Source organism: Cyprinus carpio, chromosome B20 (assembly GCF_018340385.1).
Source record: "Cyprinus carpio isolate SPL01 chromosome B20, ASM1834038v1, whole genome shotgun sequence".
Classification (NCBI taxonomy): Eukaryota; Metazoa; Chordata; class Actinopteri; order Cypriniformes; family Cyprinidae; genus Cyprinus; species Cyprinus carpio.
In genome coordinates, this window is record NC_056616.1 from 15096653 (window position 1) to 15124474 (window position 27822).

General features: G+C 35.9%; 2 protein-coding genes and 1 pseudogene across 9 annotated transcripts; 1 reads left to right on the plus strand and 2 right to left on the minus strand.

Moving 5' to 3' along the window:
• Positions 1–318: 318 nt before the first annotated feature.
• On the minus strand, positions 319–13234 carry exoc1 (exocyst complex component 1). Of its 6 annotated transcripts, XM_042747413.1 has the most exons (21): positions 13069–13234; positions 12299–12430; positions 12075–12205; positions 10252–10411; positions 9938–9955; positions 9168–9355; positions 8667–8894; positions 8314–8446; positions 8122–8231; positions 7862–7930; positions 6137–6286; positions 4888–4996; positions 3742–3786; positions 3086–3249; positions 2808–2909; positions 2652–2725; positions 2343–2571; positions 2084–2267; positions 1305–1504; positions 945–1139; positions 319–863 (listed from the first exon to the last, which is right to left on the minus strand). In XM_042747413.1, exons 2-21 carry the CDS (start codon positions 12420–12422, stop codon positions 711–713), a joined length of 2766 nt encoding a protein of 921 aa, XP_042603347.1. In that variant the 5' UTR covers positions 12423–12430; positions 13069–13234; the 3' UTR covers positions 319–710. The 6 variants fall into 6 exon arrangements, with proteins under 6 accessions (XP_042603347.1, XP_042603348.1, XP_042603351.1 ...); XM_042747414.1 differs by lacking the exon at positions 9938–9955; XM_042747417.1 differs by lacking the exon at positions 7862–7930.
• A 1487-nt stretch (positions 13235–14721) lies between these two features.
• Positions 14722–16076, plus strand: LOC109105373 (annotated as a pseudogene).
• A 180-nt stretch (positions 16077–16256) lies between these two features.
• mideasa (mitotic deacetylase associated SANT domain protein a) lies at positions 16257–27815 on the minus strand. 3 transcript variants are annotated; one of them, XM_042746318.1, is made up of 13 exons: positions 27374–27815; positions 24440–26006; positions 23149–23379; positions 21940–22252; positions 20609–20675; positions 20376–20518; positions 20174–20277; positions 19376–19451; positions 19129–19217; positions 18975–19036; positions 18590–18698; positions 18216–18427; positions 16257–17237 (listed from the first exon to the last, which is right to left on the minus strand). In XM_042746318.1, the coding sequence occupies exons 2-13, from the start codon at positions 25775–25777 to the stop codon at positions 17003–17005; spliced, it is 2979 nt and encodes a 992-aa protein (XP_042602252.1). In that variant the 5' UTR covers positions 25778–26006; positions 27374–27815; the 3' UTR covers positions 16257–17002. The 3 variants fall into 3 exon arrangements, with proteins under 3 accessions (XP_042602252.1, XP_042602251.1, XP_042602253.1); XM_042746317.1 differs by having other exon boundaries at positions 18915–19036; XM_042746319.1 differs by lacking the exon at positions 18975–19036 and having other exon boundaries at positions 19130–19217.
• Positions 27816–27822: the final 7 nt, after the last annotated feature.

Sequence of the window (27822 nt, forward strand, 5' to 3'; positions counted from 1 at the left end):
AACGTCAACAATAAGCATACAGTTTTAAAAAATAGTTCTCGTTCACACCAAGAATGATTTTCTGCTTATTAAACTCGCGCTGAGGTTGTCTCCTGCCGCTTTAAATGCTCGAACTTTTTTTTTTTTTTTTTTGTGAACTTGAGTCGAGTTGATTTGCTGACTATGTTTTTGTGATTGAAAGTGATTGCAACTCTGTGTCGTTTTTGTTAGCTGTGGTGTGGACGCTAATAAAGCTACTTATTATAGTTTTTTTTTGTGAACAATTATCTGTTTTAGAATAAATGTATCATCACAATAAATTACAAGAAGAAAAGAAAATTAACTTTCAAAAGTATGCTTTATTTTTTTACATCCAGACTTCAGGCTTTTTTTTAATGTGTTGATACTCATCAGCATTCATGTGCATGAAAAATCAGCCACACGTTTTTAGTGTTGAGGCTTTGTAGAAGTAATGAGAACTTTCAGTCATATGTGACTCACTATACTAATGTGTTATAAAGCAATTTTAATTTTCGAAAAAAAAAAAAAGTCATAAAATCAGTTACAACAGAAACTCAAGCTGCACGGTACAAACAGGGTTCCAGTGTTAGTTATGACACAACATTACAAGCAAAACTGCACTGTAATATATATGTACAATATAAGCACTCATTCTCTCTCACAAACAGCACTTTTCTTCTCACTCTGGCACAATCATTCAGCTTCCTGTTTTAGTGGGACTGAGCGATACTGGAGAAGTACTCCAGCATGTCTTGAATGGTGAACTCCATAGTGATTCCAGACCCCGGGTAGCAGCGGTTTATCAGGCCCTCAAAGTGCTTGTATTGCCGAATGAACTCATCTTGCATGGAGTGCCACACGACCTTGTCGACAGAACAAATTTTACATTAACACTCAAAAACATTAGAAATGCCATTTAGTGTTATTTCCCTCGTTCTATTCACCTGTAACAGATTCTCCTCTTCACATAGATGCTTATCCACCTTCTTGTAGAGGTTGTCCAGGCCTTTCTTTACCTCCTTCCCAGGGTATTCTTTAATAACCTTACGCAGTTCCTGTTTATTGAAGGCCAGTTGGTAGCTCACTTCCTCTTCACGGACACCCTGAGCTACACGCGCCTCCACTCCCTCAAAGAAGTGCTGCAAAATGGGAAGAAAATTAAAAATTGGTTCATAAACATAGCTGAAGAATCCATTTACATTAATAGTCCAAACACATTTTAGTTTTATTTCTAAAATTGTGATTTACACGGATGTTCTACTGTAATACTGCTCAATCCTGGTTTCTGTAAAGACTTGGCTTACATTAAGTTTCTCAAGCGGTTGGCCCAGTGAGTTGATGACGTAGGACTGCAGGTGTTCTGTGTACTTCTGCTTGGCCTCCTTCCTCTCTGCCTCCAGACAGGAGATCTTCAGGCTGGACAGTGTTGAGAAGATATGGTGGAAGTTCTCCATCATCACCACATCACGCGGAGTCTTCTGGCTCTCGTTGGCCACTTTCTCCACTACCGATATGCAAACAGAAAGAGACCCATTAAGATGAACAAGAGTGCTGAAAACAGAACCGGAAGCACTGAAAATGTACATGAAGAATTAATTACATTCTTTATTAATGGATAGTTCGTAACAGTGTTGTTATTGGTTTTCAGTAATTGAATTAAAGCTGAAATAAAATATCAATAATTAGATGACAAGCTTGCAAACGTAGAAATGTTGCCGTAGTGCTATACGTAGAAGCTGAAAAACCAAAATGACTAAAACCGAAAAATAAAAATATTAAAACTATATAGAAATATTTCAAAACTAATAAAAACGTAAACTGCAAATATAATATCTTGAAATAATATGTATATTTAAATAATATTTTATATTTATATTTTGATATTTATATAAAAATAAATATTTAGGAAAATGCAAAATAATAATAATTATTAAAAAAAATAATAATAATGCTATCATGCTTTCTTTCTCTTCATGTTTCAAAAAAAATTCTAAAAGCAGCATTTCAAGAAATTAAGGGCTTCTTGCACATTCTCACAACTAGTGATGAATAAACAAATGTATGAGATTATGATGATCCTCACCGTTATTGAAGACAGCTCTGATGAGTTTGATATAGGCCTTATCCAGATCACCCCGTCTTTCTGCGTTACGGAAAATAGCCTCAGCTAGCTTAGCAAACTCCTCAAAGCCGGTGACAAATGGCAGGAGGCCCACTTTACTCTTCTTTGAAATCTTCACCTCCTCCATCTGACGAATCTGTCCAGACTAAAACAGCAGAAGATTCAAACACTGGTCTCACCACTGATACATCAAACAATGCTTGACATGAGCTCCACTTACAATGCATTTATCAAAGTTTCTCTTGACAGTGACCAGCACGTTGCCCAGCGTTGTGCTGAGATAAGACGCGGGATCAACATTCTCGGCCGTCCAGACGTGGTGACTCATCTTTACCAGCATGTAGAGAGAGTTGAAGCTGTCGATCTTATCCCCTAAAGCTATCAGACTGTTCAGCTCCGTCTCGATGCTCTGAAAGATCTTATTCATCATCATCCGAACCATGTCCTTTCTGCAAGAGAAATGAATGCATGATCATTTTTTGTAATCTGCTTGTAATGAATTAAAGAGGGCTCGAGATCTGTCACTCACTCAGATATTGAATGTCTGTGTTCACTGGGGGGTCTGGAGTGAACCGCTCCATCACTGTCATCCACATTCTCTCCCTAATGAGGGATTTATAACATCATTAAATCACACAAATACCACACACACACAGATCTGAGCCGTACTGTATCTGATACTCGCCTGAGCTAGTGTCGGATTTTGCTGCAGCTTGAAGAACTTGCTGATAAAGTCCTGTTCAGCCAGACACAATGGCTCTAGCTCACTCAAAACCTGCTCAAAGATCTAGAAAAGCACACAAAGAAGGGCCCTCAATGGGCATATGTACACTATCGTTAAAAGTGTAGGGTTAACACAAATTAATGCATGAATAAAAGTTTTAAACTGACCCCAAACATTGGGAACATATGATTATACTTTGGACAAGTTTCAGTATTTAGTCACATTTAGCGGAGGTGCACCTTATCAAACCTGGTCCTGTCTGCTACGTCCAGGTCAGAGGCGGACATGTTGCCCATATCAAGCAGAGAAGACGACTGAGAGCGCCTGCTGTTGGAGCTGCTCACAGCGAGTTTATTCAGACTCGATGTGGAGCCTGTAAGCTTCCCGGAGCTCCCATGCAGGCCTGAGAGACACCATCAGAGGAGAAACCATCAGAACGTGAACTCCATATAAAACACACAAGTCAGCTGTACTTGATTTATATTCAAATCACCTCGTCTATAGGATTATTAAACTTACCTTGTAAAGTACATGTTGATCTGAAAGGGGTCATAACAGACATGCAACCCAACTACTAAAAATCTCATACAGATCACAGAGGCTTTACGGCGTGATTAAATAATCAATCTCCCCTTTAACCACTGATGCATTAACATTTTAATATTTTATAAACTGAGGTTAGCTTTGATTAAGAAAAAGTGAATAAGACAAGATGAAATCCATAAAACGGTGCTTGTAACTTAAAAAATGATTTGAAACATGTTTTGCATATTTATGAAACATTGAAACTGAAGTTAAGATAATGGTTTACTGTGCTTATGAGGAAGAGATGCCCTCTGACTAAGAGGAAGCAAGGCATTATGGGATAGGCATGGCATGTGGCGCTGATACTTACTCTCCGTCTCCTGTTTGAGAGCACTCTCTTTCCGCGGAAGCGTGGCTGGAAGCCGGTTAGAAAGGCAGGCATCAGAGACAGAGACACGTTAGGCTTACAACATGCAGCATGGTGCCAGAGTTAGGGGTTAAAGGTCAAAGTTTTCAAATATGACATGCACTGCAGTGGCTGAATTTAGGCTTTGGGCTCTTTGGCCTTTGGAAACAAAAAGCTCATTTTATTTCATCACGTGGAGGAAAAAGCTGAGAATTAGACTGCTAATGAAAGCTTTTGAAACAAGAGGAACATCTTACTAACACCTGGAAGAGTACCAGCGTAAGCAGGGATAAATGTTTCCAATAGGGATGGGCACAAGTGTCGGAGTACTTGGAAATGACAAAAATAAGGACCTTTTCCCCCAACTTCAAAACATCTGACATCGATGAAAATCCAGAATTAGAAACATTTTAATGGTGCACAATGGAATGAGAGATGTTTTTGAAAGTACTGTTGTTGTTTTGTTTCGTTTTGTTTTTTAACTTAACACAGTCTTATTTTGATGCTAATGGTGTGGAAAAAATGCCCACACCTAGTTTTCAAAAAGATGATACATATAAATACATCTAAAAATACAGAATAGAAAAGACAATGTTCATTTCATAAACATTAAAAAAAGTCTCTCTTTATACCATTTGCAAGCATTCTGAGAAGTCTACTACACTGTTCTAATCACCCCCGAAATAGTATGTATTTAGGGTACTTTTTCCACAGAATATTTTGGTTGTCATGCCTCTAGTATGCATTTAATGCCATGTGTAATAATACACACACTGTGGGCCTTGCAGCACATGTCAGGACATTACAATGAAAACACCATCATATCAGAGACAAGCAATGACTGACATCTCAATGATTTTACTAGAGAACTGTTGAATCATTTCAGTTCCGCTCTGTTGAAACTGTGTGTTTGTCATGTAGTTTAACATTAGTGTAAGAAAATGTATTACAAATGGCACACACGCATACAGACAAAACTCAACATAGCATACACAGGACAAACAGAGACTGAAGAAACAGCATGGACAAAAAACCCTTTCCAAAGAGTAGGTTTCCTGATAAACAAAAATACATATATATATATATATAAAGTTTTTATTGAGGTCTTACCGAATTTTCCTTTCCCATCCTTACTAGTGCCTGCCATTTTGATCTTTGCCACTTCAAAGAAGTCCTTAATTTCCCGCTCATACAGTCGGGTCATGTAATCCACATAGGTCTATAAAAATATAAGGGAAGATCAGCAACTTAGATTTTTTTACTTGTCAGCATTTTCTCATTTAAAGGAAGTTAAAAAGATCACAGGAAATAACAGTGAGTGAGACAGAGAGAGAGAACAGGACTGGGAACCAGACACAAATCACACAGCAACATCCAGGCCACGTCTGCCATCACATTTGGATTTAAAGACAGTTTAATAATAGAGGGCAGAGATAAATGCATCTAAAACATTTGGGAATCAGATTAGCACTGAGCGATGATTAGAAAAGGACTAATCGCTCGGACTAAACCCTTAAATATGGCCTTGCCCTTGGTCTAATGTCTGTAGAATAACATTAACAGTACTATTAAGTCTGAGCAGAGCTAAAATTAAATATAACTGCTATTTTCCTCTACTAAGGCACTGCCATTTCAAAAGCAAAACCACTGGCTCTCAGAGGACATCAGGATAAGACACTGCAGCATTATTATGATGATGGTGTTTTAATGGTTACTGTAACTGATCATAAGGGGACTGTGTCAGTGATCATAAATGATAACAGGGTTTTTTTAGTTGTGAGTACTGTTGGTGATTGTAACTGTCAAACTGTTTAAACTTAAAGCTTATACAAGCATGCAATAATGGGACTGTTTGTCTTATCAAAGGTACACTATGTAACTTTTTTGTTCAAAATGTATATAATGAGCAAGTACATGAATCATGAATCCATCTTTTAAATGTTTGTCTTATCCTGAATCACTACTGTATGCCTATAATAGGTGTTCATATTCACATTCACTCTGGCATTCTGATGTGTATGCAACACACTTTTTTTTTCAAGTGGACTATTAAATAAATCCAACCCTACATTTTTTTTATTAAACAACCTCTTTCACTCAAATACATAAGGGGTAAGTAAATCAAACTGGTTGCAAACAGCAGCTATGGATATTGAGATATTGCAATGCTGTAATGCTAATAATCTGCAGTGTCAGGAAAATTAAGAATGTTACAGTATTTAATAATGTTTTTGTCCTTGACTTTTGTCACACAGTTTCCATCCACTTTATGACTTTATCAAGATAGAACAATTTATACAAACGTGACTGAGTGCTTTCAAACCCTAATGATAACAATTACTGTGATATCAGCACTCACCCTGGAAAGACCCTCATATTTCTCTCTCTGGGTGTTCTTCAGCCACTCCATGAGTTTGGCGTATCTGAGCAGGTCTCTGTGCAGAGGGCTGTGTTTGGGAAGTGTCAGCTCAGCTGTGTGCTGGGACAGTGTGGAGCTCTGATCGTGTCCCTACACACACAAACACACAGACACACTCAGTGAGAGGAAACTCAGTATGAAAAAAGTTCCCTGTACAAGCAATTTAATATTATGGAAAACACACACACACACAATCACTCCCACATAGAGCTGGGTAAAAATACAGATCTTCATTTGGCAAATTCAAATTTGGAGTTTTGTTTGCTTAATGACTTTTTTTTAGTAGCTGTGTTAAAATATTTTACAAATCATATTTGACATTTGTGTTGCGAACATCTGCTCACAATCCGTATCGAATGTGATGCAATTGATACCGCAAAATAATGGCAAAAACATCCTTCTCTTGAGCAGTCCTTGTGGGCTAAACACAAAAATCATCTCATTCATGGAAAAAATGAGTCTTTTAAACGAGTTTTATATCAAAAACATAGAGGGAAGAGTGCAGTCTGATTCATGAACAAATGACTCTTATGAACTGATTCTTTTTAGTAAACTGAAAACATACAAAACAGACACTGCAGTCTGATTCATGAACAAATTACTTTTATAAACTAATTCTTTTTAGTGAATCGAAAGAACAAAGTTTGTAAAGTCTGATTCATGAACAGATGTCTCTTATGAACTGGTTCTTTTTCACAAATTAAAAACATACAGAACAGACTCTGCAGTTTGATTCATTCATGAACAAATTACTTTTATAAACTAATTCTTTTTAGTGAATCAAAAACATACAGTTTGGAAAATCTGATTCATAAACAACTGACTCTTAACAACCAGTTCTTTTTTGTGAAACAGCATCATATATTGTGACCGGTGTACACTGCAGTGGACACTGCAGTTTGATTCATGAACAAACGACTCTTATGAACCAGTTCTTTAGTGAATCAACAGCATACAACGTGACCAATGAGGTCTGATTTACAAACAAACAACTATGGTTTTCAGTGAACTAAAAACATACAGTATGATTTGAAAATAGGTGTTAAATGAATCAGTGAATCAGACTAAAACACTTTCCTGCATACAAGCATTACCGGAACGAAAATATCTTTTCATATGGAGGAAATCTGTATAAACACCCAGCTCTACTCCCACAAAAAAGGTCGCTGTTATATTACAGTTACGTTGAGCTCAAACTGTAATTAATCAGGCAAAAATCACCAAGCCTCACAAATCCATGAAGACTGCCACAGTAGTGCTATTCTCACAGTCAAACAGTTCCTTCTCAATGCACCTATGAAACATACACATCATAAAAGCAAATACTGCAGGAACTGCATGCTGACCAGGCCATTTCTTCTCACGAGCACCTCACAATTCCATCGGAGAGTGAGCAAACAAGGCAATGAAGACCCCTTTACATCTTCAGGGGACAAAATCAACAGCTACTAACACGTGAATGATGTTGGCTAGGAGGTTTATGGGGCGATCATCTTAGAAACCCTAAGATGAGAATGTCTGGATTACATCACCATGAACATGCTTAAACAGAATGTTTCCATGAAGAGAGAGAAGCATTGATGAGACAGTTAGGTCTAAAGAAGAGGAGTTGCGTGACTGTTAGAGTGGGCGGGTCAAACAGGGTGCTGGAGTGGGCGTACTCACAGGGAGTGACAGACAGGACGACCTATAGAACTGAGGGATGCTCATTTTGAAGTGACTGAAGTGGTTGAACTGACAGAGGAACAGAGAGCACAGTGAAGTAAAGTGACAAAGAGAGACACGACTGGTGGCCAAACAGCAACACAGGAGAAAGAATCGATCAGACAGAGGCAGATAAAAGACTCAACAGAAAAGGAAAGAAAGCCTAACACTCCTCATATATGTAAATTGTTCTTTACCTGGAACGTGTGTAATAATGTTACCTGGTGCACAAACACGTTGTTGAGGTGGTTGGTGAGACGTCGGGCGAAAGCATCTCTGAGCTCAGAAAACAGATGCTGCTGCTGCTTGACTGCCATCAGCTTCTCATGGCCTGGAACAGAACATCACACAAACATGATTAATGCTTCTCATGTGGCTGTTTTCACACAGTGGATGAAGTTTGAGAGCAGTACCTGGTTTGAGCGCTACGTTCATGCACTGTGACAGAGCCTCAGAAGCATTGATGCAGGCCTCGATACCCTTAGGAGAAGACAAATCTCCTTCCTGCAAAGCCTTGATGTGCCCTTTTGATAGATCCATGTAGTTCTACCATGGACAAAAATACACAAATATTAACAAAGAGACAATTATAGACATATTAAAATTCTAATCATGCCAGTAATCTTTTATTAGAGTTCTGTTTTACTATCAAACAAAAGCAGTAAAGATGCATAATCAAAACATCCCATCTAAAGAACTTTGTTCATCCCGGCTGAATTGTTAATCAACAAAAATACAAAAAAATCTCAACTGTGTCCCAACATACCACGAGGAACTGGATCTCATCCAGTAGTTTGCCATTGTTGGTGTTGCTGATCTGGATGAGACGGTTGCTCTGGGAAATCTGGTCCATCTGTTCTTTCACGCTCTGCAGCATCTCCTCATAACTGAGCAACTTCCCCTCGATGTTGTCCACCTCTGCAAGAGCCTGGTCCAGCAGCTGCATCAGGATGTTCACCTGCTTCTCAGAGGCCATGATGGACTGGATGTTAGCCTGAGCAGAGAAGAACAGAGATTACTATTCACAATAACAAAATAAGCCTTGTTTTATCTTTGATATGACTGTCAAACAATAAGAAGAGTACTCAATAAAAACTGCTATTCCTTCAATCCACATTTACCTTGACTTTAAGATAATTATTGCACTTAGTTCAATATAGATAAAGTTAATTAGAAACTCCTGATGACAGGTGCAATCAATACTTTCCACTATGTTTAGTGCTAACACACCAGTGTTTTACTTTAGGAAACGATTAAACAAACTCACCCCATCTAGGACCTGTAGCTCACGGGACAGTTTCTCAGCAAAGGCCTCTGCGTTGGAAATGGCATACTCGCAGACCTCCATCATGCTCTCAATGTCCTGCTCCTCTCGGGCGTTCAGCTCCTGGTAATCGTCCAGAGCATCCTCATCTCCCCCTGCAACAATCTGACTCTCTCCGCTCGGGACCGACTCTGAGAAGAAGGAACGATACATGAAAAAAAGTGCTATTAACCTCAAATGTTTATTACTGTATATGCTACCATTCAAAAGTCTGGTGTCAGCAAGATCTTTTTTTTTTTAAAGAAACTACATGTTATATGACAGTAAAGAATATTTGGAATTTTGCATGCATAAATTACGTTTAAATTTAATTGTCAGATTATAATAGAATGACATTACATGATAACAGAAAGAGTGTAACAATTTTTCACAATATTACTATTTTTACTGTATTTTTGATTAAATTAATGCAGCATTGTTGAGCATAAGAGACTTCTTTCATAAAACATATCCAAACTTTTGAATTGTAGTGATTGTGTGCATATATATAGTATATTAACTAAACTACTCCATAAATGCAATGTAAGTAAAAACAAACACAATCTAGAGAGTGAGCACTGGGTAAATGTTCCCAGATAACTATGCAATCAAGCAAAATGAATTAATGTGAAGAAAGAAAGACAGTTAATGACGGGGAAACAATCGCAGGAGGTGGAAACTGGAGTTGGGTAATGGAGAAGGATGAAAGATGGAAGAAAAAACAGCATACAAACCTTCAGCTTTAGGAAGCTCTGGCCAGTGAGAGATTTAGAGAGAACAGCAGAGATCGGGTTAAAGCATTAAAGGACACTCAAAAAGACACATTGCAGAATCCCAAAGAGCTCAGAAAAAGACAGAAAGAGAGCACTAGGCACAGGAAAACAGAAACTATTTTGAGTTCCTATCATTGCAAATGTAATAGTTCTACATTCAAGCTTTCAGACTCTTTTTCTGACATAATAGAATTACATAATATATAGAAACACACTGGTTGCTTAACAACATGCTATTACACTGCCACAACACCGGGAGCAGTAGTGAGCCTCACCTTCCAGCAGCTGTGGACTGACATTTACAAACTCCACTTTCTTCCGAAGGTAGCGCTGGTTCAGCTTCCAGATACACGAGATGAACGAATTCTTCTCTGCAGTGCTGCTCGCCACCCATCGATAAACCTTCTCAAAATGAAGGTCAAACTCTGGGTTCTCCTGAAGGATGGAGAAGTCCAGGATTTGCTCAGTAAATTCAGGTCGATTCCAGGTCAATAATTATTTTCATGTTACCCCAATTTCCATAAATATGTTCCATAAGTATGTTTCAGCAATTAAAATACAAAACAATAAAAAGTCATTTCAATCACTTTAAGTGCTATAAGTGAATTTAGGTATAAAAACATTATTTATGTACAGTATGTTTTTTTTTTAGATTTGCTAAAGATTATATTTAACAGTGTTATTAAATTCTTAGTGTTTGTAAAGATTCATTTTAAGTGAGCCTTCAGTGACGGAAAAGGTAATCTAACATTTAAATTAAATCCAACTGGTAACTAACTATAACTGGAAACTAAAATAAAATAATAATGTCTTTGTTAAGTTATTATAACTATTATTATATCTAGTATAAATACTTAAACTTAAAAAAAATGAAAATTAGAAATTGAAATAAAATAAGCTGAAGTACTAAGATTAGAAAAATTTGTAAGTTTTTAATAAGCATATAAAAAAAACTAAAAATGACAAAAGAAAACTTAACTTTAAAAACAGTATATATATAAATAATAGTTTTCTATTTGAATATACTATAAAATACTATACTATAAAAATAATTTATTCCTGTGATGCAAAGCTGAATTTTCAGCATCATTACTCCAGCCTTCAGTTTCACATGTAACATGCAGTCTATCACATGATCATTTAGAAATCATTCTAATATTCTGATTTATTACGAGTGTTGGAAACAGTTGCTGCTGTCTAATATATTTGATGAATAAAAGGTTAAAAAGAACTGCATTTATTCAAAATAAATAATATATATTCTAATAATATATTTTCTTTACTATCACTTTTTATCAATTTAACACATCCTTGCTGAATAAAAGTATTGATTTTATTTAAAAAAAAAGAAAAGAAAAAAAAAATTACTGACCCCAAATTACTGACCAGTAGTGTATATTGTTATTACAAAATATTTATATTTTAAAAAAACATAGCTTTCTTTTTTTTTTTTTTTACTTTTTATTCATCAAAGTATCCTAAAAAAGTATCACATGTTCTGAAAAAATATTAAGCAGCAGAACTGTTTCCAACTTTAATAATGAATCATCATATTAGAATGATTTCTAAAGGATCATCTGATAATGATCCTAAAAATTCAGCTTTTCATCACAGAAATAAATGATAATTTAAAGTATAATAAATGTAAAAACAATTATTTTAAATTGAAATAATATATCACAATATTACATTGTTTTTTTCTGTATTTTTGATCAAATAAATGCAGGCTTGATGAGCAGAAGAAACTTCTTTCAAAAACATTAAAAATAGTAATGTTTCCAAACTTTTGACCTGTACTGTATATATATATATATATATATATATATAGATATAGATATAGATATAGATATGTGTGAGTGTGTGTGTGTCTGTGTGTGACAAAAGAACATATTAATCAATATTAATAAATATTGAAGTATATAAAAAATACTTTTATAGTATATAAATAGTACTAAAATAACACTATATCCAATATCATCCAATAAGCAATCTGAAACAGGTAATATTATGTATCCATAATATTTAGTAACAGTTATTTTATTACTGAGCTTTATTTCATGTCTGAATTGAACCTTTCACATACTGTATGACCTCTGACCTTATTGGCATCTTTGGCATCCACCTCTGTCAGGTCCCGTAGTTCCCATGCCATCTGTCTCTTATAGAAATCTCCTTTATCTGACTTCTTCACTTTCACCACCTTCACCTGCACCGGGCGCTCTGTAGTCACTGAAGATGATAAACAGAAGTGACAGAGGTAAAATAAACAATAAAAGACTGTTTATGGAGATTCTCTGACATGGATCTGTGTCTCTGCTCTACCTGTGGCACACAGGAAACAGTTCTTTTTCTTTTTCCCTGCCTTGCACACATTGACGATGCTCAGCAGACGCTCGTCATTGGGGGTGAAAATATCCCTCTGAAGGGCGTGCTTGATGGCAGTCATGTTTAATCCTGAAATTAAAAGCACAATTGGCTCATTACATTTGTTTTCACTAAACAAATGTAAGCTGAAAGGTCCTTCTGCTCTTTGATGCTGTCCAAGTCATTCAAAAGTGTATTCTTTTGTATGCATCATATTTTAAAAATTTCAGATTATAGCAGATACTTCATCTGTCATCTGTCAGTTTGCAACAATAATCCAGTATACAAGACACAATAAGACATTACAAATTTTGCTGAAGCATGCAGGCAAACAAAGGTGTTTATTAAATTTAAAGGATCAAATTCATTCAGTTTTATTTATGTAGACTTAAAGGTACATTTGCCCTTCATTCACAGAACTGTACTAGAATCTACCATGGTGATCCCATGTAAATACCACAGTATATGAATATGATAATTATACATTAATATGACATACATTAGAATAATACGTGAATACCGTCAGTTGCAGAGTAACGTTAATAATTTTCTTAAATGAGGAGTTCGTGATTTCCGTGGCGATTATTTAAATCTGTTTTTTTATATAGATGAAGATGTCTTTATTGTTATAGGAACACAGATTGTTTTATGAAAAGTCAGCTGATACAGTAAACAGCGCAGTGGCCTTTTCGGGAAGCTAATAAACTGCGACGTTAGGCGAATCTTACCTTAAGTTTATCCAATTGAGCGACGAAAATGCCTTCTCTGACGCTTTAACTTGTATTTGTTAAAAATAAAAGCTTGTTGCTGTTGTTGTTTTTAATATCACATCAGCTGTCAGGGACCCAGCCCTGAGAGCAGTGTGAACACAAAAACTGTACACTTCCTGCTTCCGGTTAGTCTTTCTACAGTAAAAGTCCCTTAATTCGAATTAATTCTTCATTTTCATTATTATTATGGAACAATCGCAAGCCATAAAATATTTTAGAATGATTTTAATTAAATAGATCTTGTGTGCATATAAAGATAATATAAACTGATGATCAATAATATATCAGAGCTTTAAACATATCATCCATACAGTTTATCAGTAAACTCTATCCGTATCTCTTAAGATAAACTTTCTCATGGCCCATGTGGGTTAAAAATGCAAACTGCAAAAAGGGAACTGACTTGTGTGTGGATGGTAATAATAATTTTTTTTTTTTTTTTTTTTCCACTTTTCAATACAGTGCATTTCAGATTTGTTTTAGAATCTATCATTTATTCACACAGTGGAAATGTAGGCTAACTATGTAGGCTAACTGGTTTGGCAATAAACTGACCGAGAACTACAGAAAATAGTGCCCTGATAATGCTTATAAAACCAAGATCAGCTTCTGCTGATTTTCACTCTGCTTAACAGCGTCTCAAGATGAAGTCAGAACCTCTGCTAGTGTTGGCCTTGTCTCTCTGTGTGAGCAGTAAACCACTGTCCAAAAGGAGGACATATAATAAGTTGCTGCTGATCTCCTTTGATGGTTTCAGGTGGGATTATGACCAAAATGCCAATACACCAAATCTGTACATATTCTTTTTCAGTCTGCAATATCATGATGTTCATTAAGTCTTAAGCTGTCTTCTGAGAGCTGCTGAGCACACACTTACTGGGCCAGTTACCTCAGCCTCATTAAATGACATGTACAAAGTTAGCACAAGCTCCAACTTAAAGGTTATTTACATAATCAGTGTTCCTTGTTCACAAACCTTGCTCAGTAGTCAACTGACAGTTCTTGACCTTATGTGTATCGAGTCATGTATGAGAGTATTAAGAAATGTGGGTTTACATGCAACCTGCCATCACAAGTAATTTTAGTTTGTTGAAATACACTATTTGACCACAGAAACATATTGGTTGATCTAACTGAATCCAGTTTTCAATGATAAATTATAGTTATTATATATCAGTATGATAGTATCTTAATCTTTTCTTCAGGGAGATGGACAGAGGATCATGGTGTTGTCCATAACCTGATGTTTAATGATAAAACTGGCCTGAGAGTTCCACACAAGGCAACACTGGACAGGAACTAACAACTGGAATTTGCATTGATTATGTAGAGTTATCACCTCCTGAGACAAAAGGCATTTTGCATGAAAGACACTGGCACATGGCACACCCTCTACAATGTGCAAAATATCTCTTTAATCCTAGGATCTGTATTACCTTTTAGTCTACTTCTTGTAAAATTGAGATCATTGTACCAGTCACCCTGAGACAATTCAAATTACACCAAACACGACTGTAAATATCACTTCCATTCATGTAAAACATTATTTTCTACTATTGACTATTCTGAGTGAGCTGGGTGAAGGGAAGGATGGGTGATGGGAAGGAAGGGGATGAGGAGGAACCAGTGCATATGTGAGAGATGTTTTCCCGCATTTTCTCTCAGTGAGATGTGGAAACAGATGTCTGTATGTTAATGCACTGTGTGTCTATTGTCTGTCTCAGAAGATCAAAGTGTCTGAGGTTCTTTCATCCTTACAGTGTAAATATGTCCAATAAAAGCATTCCTAATTGTAAATGAATTAACTCCAATAATGTCTCCTATATATTTCAAAGGGTCTGAAAGCAGCGTCTTTTTTCTAACCTGGTGGAGGAGTGAATTACAGTGGCCAAGCTGTGGATCTTTCCATGGCATGACCACTTTTAAAATGGCCAGTGAGGTTACTGAGATAAAACAATTACATGAGTTTATTAAATCTAGCCCGCTTTGACCTGCTTGACTACGGTGGGTTTGGGATGATTACACCTAGGGAGGGCTAAAAACAGGAAGTTTATGATTCCCTGAAGAACGCACATCCCAATCTGACAGTCTATATGCAAGAAGAGATACCAGAACACTTTCACATATACGCAAACATGAGAGAATTCAACCCCTTGTCCTTCTGGCTGACCTGGTCTTCAATATCAACTCTGTAAGTGTCTTTGAAAATAAATATCACTCATTTTAGCCAGTTGTTTGAAAGCTCAAATAATAAAATATTGTAGTCTAACATGCTCATTATGTCATACTAGCTAAACATTATTTAGCCAGTTTACAGTCTGCATCAGTAAAATATCAATAAATATGTCTTAAATATACAAACCTCTTAAAAAGTTTGAGATTAGTGAGATTTTGAAACAGTAAAAACAATAGAAAAAAACAGTGGTGTAAATAGAAAAAAAATAGTTTAAAGTACTGGAAGTTATGTGTAGAGGTAGAGTGAATTTATTAAACAGTCTGTCTTCTACTCTAACTTTTTGTTTGCTGTTTGTGCAGAGGGTCATTTTGCATATCAACAAAGGAGATCATGGATTCAGTAATGAGGAAATGGATATGAAAATGATCTTTCGAGCCTTTGGGCCAGACTTTAGGGACAATTTCTTGGCTGAGCCAATCTATCGGTGGATGTGTAAGCTGTGGGGAGTAGTTCCAGAAGCAAACAATGGAAGACTCAGTGACACCAAATACATGCTAGTGGATAACTTTGATGCTGGTAAGCATTTATATGGACTCTCAGAAGGGGTTTCATTCAAAAATGGCCTCCCCCATCAGTCTAAAAGATTATTTTAACCGAGACCTGCTAGAATTGTAAGAAAATGTAATGCCCAATCAATGACAAACCTTTTTTTGCAGGTGGGAGCAGTGGAAGAATCAAGGTGTCTTTGAGCCTTCTGCGACTAATGATAATTATCTTAACCTTAATTTGAAGAGATTTGCCTAAACTAACTAGTGTGTAGCAATCAGCAAGCCCAAAATACATTTAAACTAAGAATACTACAATCACAAATGCCTATTAAACAAAGCCTTCTTCCAGTGCTGAATGTGATGGTGATAACTGAACTTTTTCCTTTCATGTTAATTATATAAAGTAAAATAATACAAGTTTATATTGGAAGTTTGTTTTTATTGTGCACACATTTATGAAATATCAGGCATGGTCACAAGAGTCAACAAAGTGTGAAAAATGTGATCTATATGTTGAAAATGTATTTGTGACTGCTAAATTTAAGGATTTATTTATATGTGAGTTTTTATAAAAATAAAAAAAATCCCTTAATCCCACATATTCCACTTCCCTTTAAGCGCATTCAAAACATAAATACACATTCTTTTGAGTTTAGAGTACTGAAAAACACACACAACAGCATCAATATTGTACACAGTATAATACACAGAGGTCAACATATATATTTCTAAGCATTATATACATTTCATGCACAAAAAATATTTAATTGAAATTATCCATAGGTACATGAGGAGAAATTTTACTATGTGTTCTTGATTACATATTACTGTATGTATATTACATAAACATTAAAAAAATACAGTCTCACTGAATGCAAGCAAAATTTGTTCAGCTATTTTGTTCAAAATCAAACTCAGCTCTGCAAACCTTTTTACATTTGTTATCATATTTACTGTATCGTTGTTTCGTAAGCATCACATTCATGATGCTAAACTGACATACATCTGCACTTTTTAAAAATATATACCAAAAGAAAATTCTAATAAAATTTTGGTACAAAATAAAAGGACACCTTTATCTTTTCAAACATCCCAACTGCCCTTAACTGGGATGCACAAGTTGCTAATTTTTGGTAACAACTGGTACTAAAGAAGAATACTAAAAGAGTCAATGCCAGTCCTCATCCTGCTCATCATCCAGCTCTACTGAGCTTTCCTCAGCTCCACTACTCTCTTCATGCCCTTCTCTTTGTGCTTCTTTCCTCCTTGCTGCCTCCAGCATCTCCTGCCGTGCCTTAGCGGCCAGCTCCTCCTCTTCTCTTTGGCGCTGTGCTGCTGCCTTCTTCTCCTGCTCGGCGTGACTCTTCATGTGAGCGCTGCGACTCTTCACCTTATAGAACACCCTGTATATACAGACCTCATTAGAATTTATTCAAGTCAAGAAACTGCTTCACATATTTGCATTGTTTTCTTTGTATGTATGGATTACTTGGGTTGTTACCAACATCTGGTGAAAATTTCATGTCAACAGCACATTTAGAAAGATATTTACTGAGAAAAATGGTGACATGTTCAATACTTCTTTTACCCGCTGTATGCTAAATAACATATATAAAGCCAATAACCAGCAAAAAAACTAAAGTGAATGGCATGAATATAGGAATTTATCAAAGCATGTGCATGAGAGAAGAATTTAAAAAGCACTTGTCCTTACGGATCATTTATCACTTTTTTTTTTTTTTTACATTTAGAGCTTTTGTTGTTTGCTGAGATTGATAAAGTATTATATTTAATATAAAAATATAAAATTAACATTAATTTTAATAATAATTTCAATTAATGCTATTAAAATAATTATATATTAAAGTAAGTTGGAGAAATATCACTGTTTAGGTGTTAATATATATTAGGAAATTATTATTAATGAAACAATATTTTATTTTGAAATACTAAATTGTAATATAATTTATTATTTTCAAACATTAATTCATATTAATAATTGTAATAAGAATAATAAAAATAACAACAACATGCTTATATTAAGTAATTTAGAAAAAAAAAATCACAGCCTATGTATAATATCGGGATATTACCATCATTTTTTATTAAAATATTTAAATAAAATACTGCAATATTTTAATAAATTAATTGTGATGATAATATTAACACTGGGGACTTGATATTCAAATATAGAAATATTACTTTCAATATTTCAGACAAACTATATTGGAGATCAGAGATAGAGAGTACAGTGAGCAGAATTCTTACTCTGGAACAAAACTGTTCTCAACTGTCTTTTGAAGTAAATGCAACTAGGACAAGCTGGGTTGCTTCATATTTAATGAGTAGAAATTCAAAGAAACTTATAAACACTGACTCACCTACTGCACTTCTTGCAAGGGAAAATACCCTCTGGCTCTCCCTGACTTTTGTTGCCTGTTGAGGCCCTGTTTTTCTTCCCGGTACTGTCAGAGTGAGGCTTTGGAGGTGCAGGGGGAGGAGTTTTGAAGGAGGGTTGAGGAGCTGGCATCAGGCCAGAAGACTCTTCCACAGAGCTGTTCTTCTGGTCCTCATGAGCCACATCTGCCCTCTCCTGGACGAATCAGTAAACACAACCACGCAATCAGATTTAGCTATTCATTAGAATTTTTAACTGGACATTTAATATTCCAGCCAAGAGAAACATGATGGTGTCTTTATGATGTATTCCCTATATTTATATACAAACGAGAATGCTTTAAATCCAAATACTTACATTCTTAATGTTCTGAAGTGTCTTGTTCACATGTTGCCTGTCATCCACATTGTCTTGTGTTCCCACCTGTTGCCTGCAATCATTTTCTTCTTCTTGTTTCACTTTAATCGTTAGAGATAAAAGAACAGACAGATGATATAAAAATTAAAGTCTGACCAGCACTCCTGTATCACAATGTACAGATTGTTTCAGCACAGATTTTGTCAGCATTCACACAAATTTCCTTTTCAGATGTAAATTAATAATTATTAATTTACTGTACATGTGCTATTAGCTCTTTAGTCAAAACAATGTCTAAAAGCAGTAAGCAGTAATAGGCTTTACCACAGGGATACTATCCTCTGGCTCTAAATGTCCATATGTATATGTGCCATTACGGCCAACCTTTGCTTGTTTCTTATAGGTGTAGTAGAACTCCACACACTGCGCCACTGTTTTACTCCTCACCTGCCAAAATAGAAACACAATGTCACCTTAAAAAAGGGAAATTTGGTTTACATTAATCTATATAAGACCAGTAAACAAAAACAAATGTATACCAGTTTTTGCACCAAGAAGAAATCTCTCCTGTAAGCAGAAATTCCCTTGTTGAAGTATCTTTTTTCTTCCACAGTCCAGCAGTCTGATCCTGCCAATATTTAAGGGACATCAAGTTCTTTCTATCCGCCATACATTACAAACATTCTGCTGCATTTAAAAACTATATCCATTTACAGTCACATCATGCTGAATCATGTTTAAAGTGAACACCGTGAGCTTTGCAATTAGATGTAAATGAATTTCTACCAGCGTAGTGGTAGTTCGCCAGATGGTGGTTCTTGGAGAAGATGGGATTCTTCATTAACATCATTTCCAGAGCTTCCTATAGAGTCAAAATATATTTGTTGTTTATCCTGAAAACATATAAATGCATCATATACAGTTTCCCCAACAACTATTTGGACACTTTTAGATGCATACACTAATGTTTAAATGTTTGAAGTTATGCAAGAAATGAATACTTATTTCAAAGGAAATTTAAATTGAAACTTTCAATTAAAAAGGAAATTAAAACTTTTACAATGGTACAATAGATTTCGATTTCAAATAAATGCTATTTTTTTTTACTTTCAATTCATCAAAGAATTCTGAAAAAAACGTATGTTTCCACAAATATCTTAAGCAGCACAACAGTTTTCAGAACTGATAATAATAAGAAATGTTCCCTGAGCATCAAAACAGGATATCACAATGATTTCTGAAGGACCATGTGACACTGAAGACATCTTTTGCCATCACAGGAATAAACAACATCTTAAAATATATTTAAACAGAAAACAGTTCTTTTTAATTGTAATAATGTTTCACAATATTAGTGCTGTACTGTATTTTTTATTAAATAAATGCACCTTTAAGAGCATAAGAGACTTATTTCACAAACACTACTCATACCAAACTTTTGAGTTGTAGTCTAACTCTTTAAAAGTGTATGAATTTCATTTTATTAAACACAAAATATCAAAGCACATTTGTGTCAGACATTTTTCAGTGTGACTCAAGTGTCCAAACACTTTTTGGTACCACTGTATATTTAACTGTGCTCACCATGACATCCCCTCTGCACTCATGCAGGCAGTGCATCGCTAGTTCTGGGTTGGTTCCTCCTCCATACATGACACTGGAGCAGACCAGGTTCATCAGGTCATCAACTGGAAAATAATGGGAATGGAAGTGTGTGAGACATATGTCTGTGTTATATGCAGCTGGTAAACCTCAGCTAGATCAATGCAGTCTAAAGATAAGTTACGTCTTGTATCCTGGGAGGGTGTAGAATCAGCCTTTGAATTAGGGAGCCAGACCAGAGTGGCTTTATTCTGGTCCTTTAGGGCCAGTGTTCCATCCAGTAGTTCTGGAATTTCTGCCTGATACTGAGAGCCGATGTTTATGCGCCTAAAATGTGCAAAAGAGAGAGAATATATTAGAAAAGAGGACAGTGATTATGATGAATAGCTAATTTCTTTTTTTTATATAAATGCTCACGGTTCTAGGCTGACAGGCGTTGCTTCTCCAATCACTGAGAGTGCAGGAGGGGTGATTTCAGAACTGCCTAAAGTGCAGAACATAAAGCAGCAAGAGAGATATAGAAATTAATCAATGTCAATTGTTAATGTCAATGATGAACTACAATTCATCTACACTTGCAATTCATGAAATAAGAATAAACACAAATAAACAAATAGTGAAAAACATAACGCTTTACATTAAGGCTATATAAGTTACCATTACTACTACAATAATACAGTTATGTTAATTGTTAACATAATTAGTTCATGATACATTATGATGTATGATGCATTAGCTAATAAACTATACACTTACAGCTTTTATTCATCTATTTTTATTTTTACATACCCCAGTGAAAAACAAATATACTAAAATGCGTTTGAAATACATTTATTTGTATACTACAAATACATTTACATATTTATGTATTTATAAAAAAAAAACCCTGCAATGCTAAATTGGAACAACTAATGCACTTTAATGGTCCAACTAAAGATATACTTAAGTATATTGAATTGTGCTAATGTGGAACTATTGCAAGTATAATTTAGGTACACTTAAAATAACTTGCATTTAAAGACCGATATTATTCAAAGATCATACAATTCTCATCAATAGTGATATTAAAACACATATTAGTCTTAATATTAATAAATGTGCACTGTGCACAAGTGATACTCAAAATAAAGTGTAATTAGATATGTGTGAGTGATATGTAATTGAAATGAAATGTATTTTAAACATATCACTTTTTTTTACTAGTGCATACTAATAGACTTTTAACATCAAGATTTATTTAAATTAAAATTAGTTAATGCATTGTGAACATGAAATAACAATAAATAATAATGAATTTATACTGTAAATTTACATTAATGATTAATAAATGCTCTACAAATGTCCAGTTTATTGATGATTCAGGATATCTAATTAATGTTAATTTCTTTATCTATTAATATGTATAACTAAACAAAGAGTAAAAAATAATAATAAAGAAGTTAAAAAGGTAACATTAGTTATCACAATAGTTAACTAATAATGCATTATATCACTAACATTTATCACTATTTTAAATATATTAATGCCTTCTTATTATTAAAAGTTCTGTTAAAAACATTATGAAGTATCAATGAACAATACTGTGTTTATACTGTAAATGAACATGAGACTAGATGAATAAATGCTGAAAGAAACTATTTTTCATTGGTAGTTTACCATAACTAATGCATTAGCAAATGTTTAGAACCTTAGTGTAAATTATTACTAATACAAAAAGTCCTTCAAAAACAAAAAGATATGGAACGCACTTGAATGTAGCAAACTTCGAGTTGCGCTGCGGGGTGTGGATGGAGGTGGCAGGACCTGGCTGCCTGCTGCCATAGAGGACAGGACAGCAGAGAAGTACAGCCCAGAGCCTTCTCGCACAGGTGAAAGAATGGGTGGAGGGGTGTATGGCGGGATGATACTGGCATGGTCTAGCAGGCGTACTGGGGAGCGCAGATTGCTCTGGTAGGGAGTGATGCTGGAGTAAACAGAAGGGGTGATGAATGTGCAAGGTTGAGGTATGACCAGAGGCTCGGGACGTGGGCGGCGCCTGGATTTGTCCTCTTGCCCTTTACCCTGATTCAAACAGAAATGGAAGAACAGATATTTTAACAACTATTTTAAAAATCCCTGAACAGTTTAAAGGTACACTTCTACATTGCAAAAAATGCAAATATATATATAAAAAAAAAAATTAAATCAAGAAGAATTTTTCTAGACAAAATTTTTCAGAAAAAACAAGTCAAAATTAAGTGAGATTTTGCTTGAAACAAGAGAAATAATCTGCCATTGGGGTAGGCAAAATAATCTTGCTTTCTGTTTGAAATAAGATTATTTTGCTTACCCCATTCACAGATTATTTTGCTTGTTCTAAGCAAAGGCTCACTTGATTTGAAGAAAATCCTTCTTGATTTAAGAATTTTTAGATATTTTGGCTGGAAACAAGACAAAAAAAATCTAAGTAAGAAAAGCATTTTTTGCAGTGTGGAAAAAGCCATAACATTAACATGAAAATCATTTGACAACCATTTGAGATGTTTTGACAGAATTAACCAGCATTACCAGATTTCACTAAAGAAATAAGCGACATGGTCAGAAAAAATAAGCCCAAAACAAGCAACCCCTAGTTTTGGGGGAGGGGCATACATATATCATGCCAACCTTATCGTAAAATGTTACTGAAATCTCTTGCTGTTTCATCAAAAGCAGCTTGTGATGGCATAAAGATGCTGAATTAAATTACTACAAACGGCTCTAGCATAAATTACAGCATTATTTTGAAGAGAAAAAGGAAAAAAATTATGCCGACCACTAACAAGCACAAGTGCACAAAAGTATTCTGAAAAAAAGCTCCAAAAAACACAACCCCACAACTTCCCAAATTTATACGTGACTTGAATAAACAAGCCTAAAATTGCTCATAATAAGTGGATCTGGCAACACTGGCATTAACCTGTATTAACTGTATTAACCTGTTTGAAGCTCTCTGATGCGGAGTTCTTTATTGAGAGCCGGCGTGCTACAATAACTGAGGGTTTACGATCAGGATGGTTTTTTTGATGTGAAATCTCGGAGGGATGTCGAATATTATCCAGCTGTGTCCAGCTGCCCGGCACTTCCATTTGACCTTTCCGAACTGGCACCGAAACTGGGATGACAAGGGGTGCCATACCTGCTGGTCTCCCAGAAGTAACGTCCTCACACTATTAACAGAAGATAGAAAAAGACAGAATAAAATGTAAATGGAGAAGAGAAAAAAACAAAGGATAGAGAAGCACAGATAAAAGTGTGTGTAAGCAACCTGCAGCATTTAAGTGAGTCACAGAGCTAGTTGAGTTACTCTGCCCTAAAAACACCTTTACAGGTCAAGTTCAGAATTTTTTTTTTTAAACAACAACCTCAAACAAATAGAGCTGTCTCTTCCCTGTTACTGTACACTGAAATATCTGAAGTCTAAGAAATTTTAAAGAATAAATTCATACCATAAACGTCTTGTTTTGTGAGGCTTGGATCAGATAGATCTTTTAGCAAAAAGGGCTAGGTGAATCTACCCCTCCCAAATCCAACTGAATGGATTTTGAGAGAGTGTGGAATGTGAAGGTGTGCAGACATGCAGCCGCTCACCAGACTGCTTTACAATGCTCAATAACTCCATAAACTCCATTGTACTTCATACTGTATATGATTGGGGAAGCCTGATAGCAAACATTACTCTGAGCTGAGTTTGTGTAGTGTTTATTTTATAGTTTGATTAGTTATAAAGCTGGTGACACGTTTCACCCAGCATCAACTTCTTACAAGAGTCAGCAATGGAATTTTTTAGCTTTTGAATGAGTTAATTCACTACCTGGTTTAAACAACAAAAACAACTTGGAGACCATCAAAGCAGCATATATTTAATGCATGCTAACCCTTTCACAAGATTGTGCTCAGTGAAATAAATACTTCTATTCAGCAATGACACATTTTTCAAAAGTGACAGTAAAAACAATTATTATTTCAAATAAATGCTGTTGTTTTAAAATTGCTATGCATCAAAGAATCCTGAAAAAAAAAGTATCACGGTTTACACAAAAATATTAAGAAGCCCAATTTTTTTTTTTATATTGATAATAAAATAAAACGTTTCCTGAGCACCATATCAGCATATGATTTCCAGCCCAGTGTGTTCTAATATGTTACAATTAATATTAAAACAGATTTCTGCTACTCCACTGTTGTAAAAATAGACTTCAAATGGATTTCCAAAAGAAACAAGCTCACCTTTGCTGGCAAAAATGCCATCTCTGAAGCCTGTTGAGCAAGAGTCTCAAGGTTGATCTCTTTTGAGGCCCTCCGTCGCCTCGGAGTGCTTTGGATGACCCCAACTGCGGGTCTTTGGACTCCACCATCTCCTCCATTCTGAGCAGAAACCTTGTCCTTGGATGTCTGGTTGTCTTGAGGAGAGAGTCCATCTTTGGAAAGCCGTCGAGAGCGGCGAGGGAGGACCTGACGTTTGGTTTGGCTCCCCCGGAGTTCTGGAGTGGCCTCTGCAGGACCCGATCCCTGATAATTTGCTCCCTGAGGGATAGGATGTTGTGTTTGAGGGATGGCGAGCTGGGTCTGACTCGAATCTGTTTTCACCTGAGTACTGGCTAGATCCTGTGACTCAGTTTCTTGTTTGGCTCGCTGCTTTTCTATAGTCTCTGGGTGTTGAAGACCTTGTGCATGCTGTTGCAGTTGCTGCTGCATCTGTTGCAGCTGGTATTGCTGTTGCATTTGATGCAGCCGCTGGTGCTGTTGCATTTGATGCTGCTGCTGCTGTTGTTGCTGCTGCTGCTGCAACTGTCGCATTTTTTGCAGCTGTTGCATCTGGTGCTGGCGATGCAGCTGCTCCTGTTGCAACTGCAAGAGCTGCTGTTGTGATTTCTGCTTCTCGTTATAATTCATATTTAAAGACGCATTGTTGCCTTGGAAGACTTGTTGGAAACCAGGCGCCTGTGGTTGCTTGGTAGGTCCGAATGCCAACTGGAAGGGTTGCAGAGTAGAGTCAGACATATCGTGATGCATTCCCTGATGCTGATACTGGAGGTCTGCAGGTCTGTGACCTTGTTGGAGTGGCTGATATTGAGCATGATGCATGGCTGCCATCGTGTGATGGTCCCAATCCGCCCCGGGAATGTGAGCGGTGTCTGTGTAGGACTGTGAGGAACTTGGTGAATGCTTTTCCAACTTTATAGCCTCCATTTCATGACCTTTGTGAAAGGCTTTTGGGTCATCCATACCACCTAGAGAAGGTACAAAGTTCTGTGACCACTTATTCAGGTTCGGGATGCCCTGGAACCAAGTTGCAGTCTGCATTGGGTTTTGAGCTGTCCACTTTACTGGTTCAGATTGCTGAAAATGGCCCCGGACCTGATATGCTTTATCAGATTTGTAAACGCTCTGGACTTCAGGGCTAGAATCCACCAAAACCTCTGGGCTGCTGTGAGTTTGCTCCAAAGAGGGAGCGCCTATGTTGTAGAACAGATCTCCTGAATGCTGCATTGTTTCCCCAATGGCTTCAACATTCTGCTTGCTAATACTGTTTATAGTTCCTCTCTGATGTGGAGAAAGACTCATGGCAATTATGTGAAACTATAAGACAAGTAAAAACCTGGGGCATTCAACACTTCAGTTTTAAGTAAGCCTATTACAAGGCTGGATGAAAAAAAATAAAAAATACAGAGTAGAGCACATGCAAGAATTTGTGGGGTCTAGGAGATCCACCTCCCTTCTTGCTTCTAAACTGCAGTATAAAGGTGGTGTAAATATTTAAGAACTCAGTCATTCCTCAGTCGCAGGAGATGTTCTAAAAACGAGAAAAAGACAAAAAGTAAGGTTTTAAACTTAATTACAACAGGGGTATAATGTTGTCTGCATTATATGCAAAATAAACAAAAAGACAAAAACAAGATTAAAAGTAAAACAGGACTATGACATGACACGTTTTTTAATTTGTCTTGATGTAATAATTTATTCAAAAATACATTAAAAATGAATCTTAAGCATATAATAACTTGCACACACATCTTCTATGATGTACAGAGCCCCTAAAGGGACAAAGTATGATATTTAAGGGAGAATGAAGGAAAAAGTTTTTGTGCAACATTGCAAAACGTATGAAGTTCCCCCAAGAAACAGCGGGTGAACACACAGTTTTTAGGGGCACAAAACTGCAAATGCAGAAGCATTGAAATATAATTTTTAAATCTTTTATTTCCCTTAGGGGCTCCATAATGATGATTTTAGTTTCTCAATTAGAATTAATTTTAATTAATAAAGTTCAAGATGTTAGGTTAAACAACTGTCCAGATATTACAATTTAAAGTATCATTAAAAGCAAGAAATCATTTAAAAGGAAAACTTGAGTAGTTTCAGATAATCCTTTATTTATTTATTTATTTTAATAAACAAAACTTATAAAGTAAAAAAAATAAATAAAAAAATAACAACAACATTAAAGTAAACAAGTCATTAAATTAATTTTTGTTTAAAAATAAAACAAAAAGAGTACATATGTACAAACTTATTTATCATGGATTCTCTTATTTGTAACCCAGAATGTCATTGCTGGCACCTAAATAATCAAATCAAATCTTTACACAACAGTTCAAATTAATTATAAATAAAAAGAGTTGTCAAGTAAACTTCAATCACCAATAAGAAAACAGGCCATAGCATGTCAAACCAGAGTCAGACAGTGACAGGAAACTAAATGCAAATAATTCCTTTTGCATCATTAATGAATGGCTGTTTGGTAAGACCTGTATAGAGAAGGAACATAGTGGCCTAAAACCAGGAAACTTGACAAACACAAATGCAGAAGGCAAGAGCAGACAGAACGGGAGGGGCATGAAAAGTGCAATGCAAGACAACAAGAATTACAGGAAGTGAAGAGGGAAAGGGAGAGAGAGATGGGGAAAGAATACAGGAGAGAGAGAACAAGCAGAACTACTTTTCAGTCCATTGGTGACCCCTCCCAAACTAGCAACTACTATGAAAACATTTGTTGTATAAATAAAATTGTATGTAGAATCAATGCTGCACATCAAAGCAAACGGCAGTACTTACTTCCCTTTAAGACGACACAGTATCAGTATTTGTGCAATTTGCGTTTCTTGGTTTATTGAACGATAGGTCGTGTATGAAAACAGACTAAAACTGTAGCGTACTTACACTGTTGCAATATGGTATTGACGTCCTCCTTCTTTACTTGTCAAGTTCGGGTGACAGCACCTTACAAAACTGTTCCAACCCTGGGCAAAGTCAACAGCGTGCATGACCACATACACACTACGAACAATGCAGTCTGTCGTAATCTCCTAGACGTAAGTGCGCACATTTCATACGCTAAAATACCATGTCACAATGCATCGAGAGGCCTTTCCAACATGTAGGCTGACAGATTTAACAACTTTTGGTATCCGAACACATTTGAACTCTTCAGCTGTAGACACCAAACCTGTTTTCCTGTTTACATTCTGCTGTTTAAGCGCAATTGTACCTATACTGCCTGCAGGACGTGCAGAGCCCGAGGATCCTCTTGAAAAATAATCAATCCATCAAAGTTATTTATCAACAAAACAGTTCGCACTGACGCAGCCAATCAGTGCGTTTCAGATTGA

Coding starts and splice junctions, on each gene's coding strand:
- exoc1 (XM_042747413.1), bottom strand. CDS start 12,422: ATGACTGCCATCAAGCACGCCCTTCAGAGGGATATTTTCACCCCCAAT. Junction 8,232..8,313: donor GAACGTAGCGCTCAAACCAG/GTACTGCTCTCA, acceptor GTTCTGTTCCAG/GCCATGAGAAGCTGATGGCA. Junction 6,287..7,861: donor CGTCCTGTCTGTCACTCCCT/GTGAGTACGCCC, acceptor TTGTGTGTGTAG/GGACACGATCAGAGCTCCAC.
- mideasa (XM_042746317.1), bottom strand. CDS start 25,777: ATGAGTCTTTCTCCACATCAGAGAGGAACTATAAACAGTATTAGCAAG. Junction 22,253..23,148: donor CATCAGAGAGCTTCAAACAG/GTTAATACAGTT, acceptor TGTTTGAATCAG/GGTAAAGGGCAAGAGGACAA. Junction 20,278..20,375: donor ACCCTCCCAGGATACAAGAC/GTAACTTATCTT, acceptor ATTATTTTCCAG/TTGATGACCTGATGAACCTG.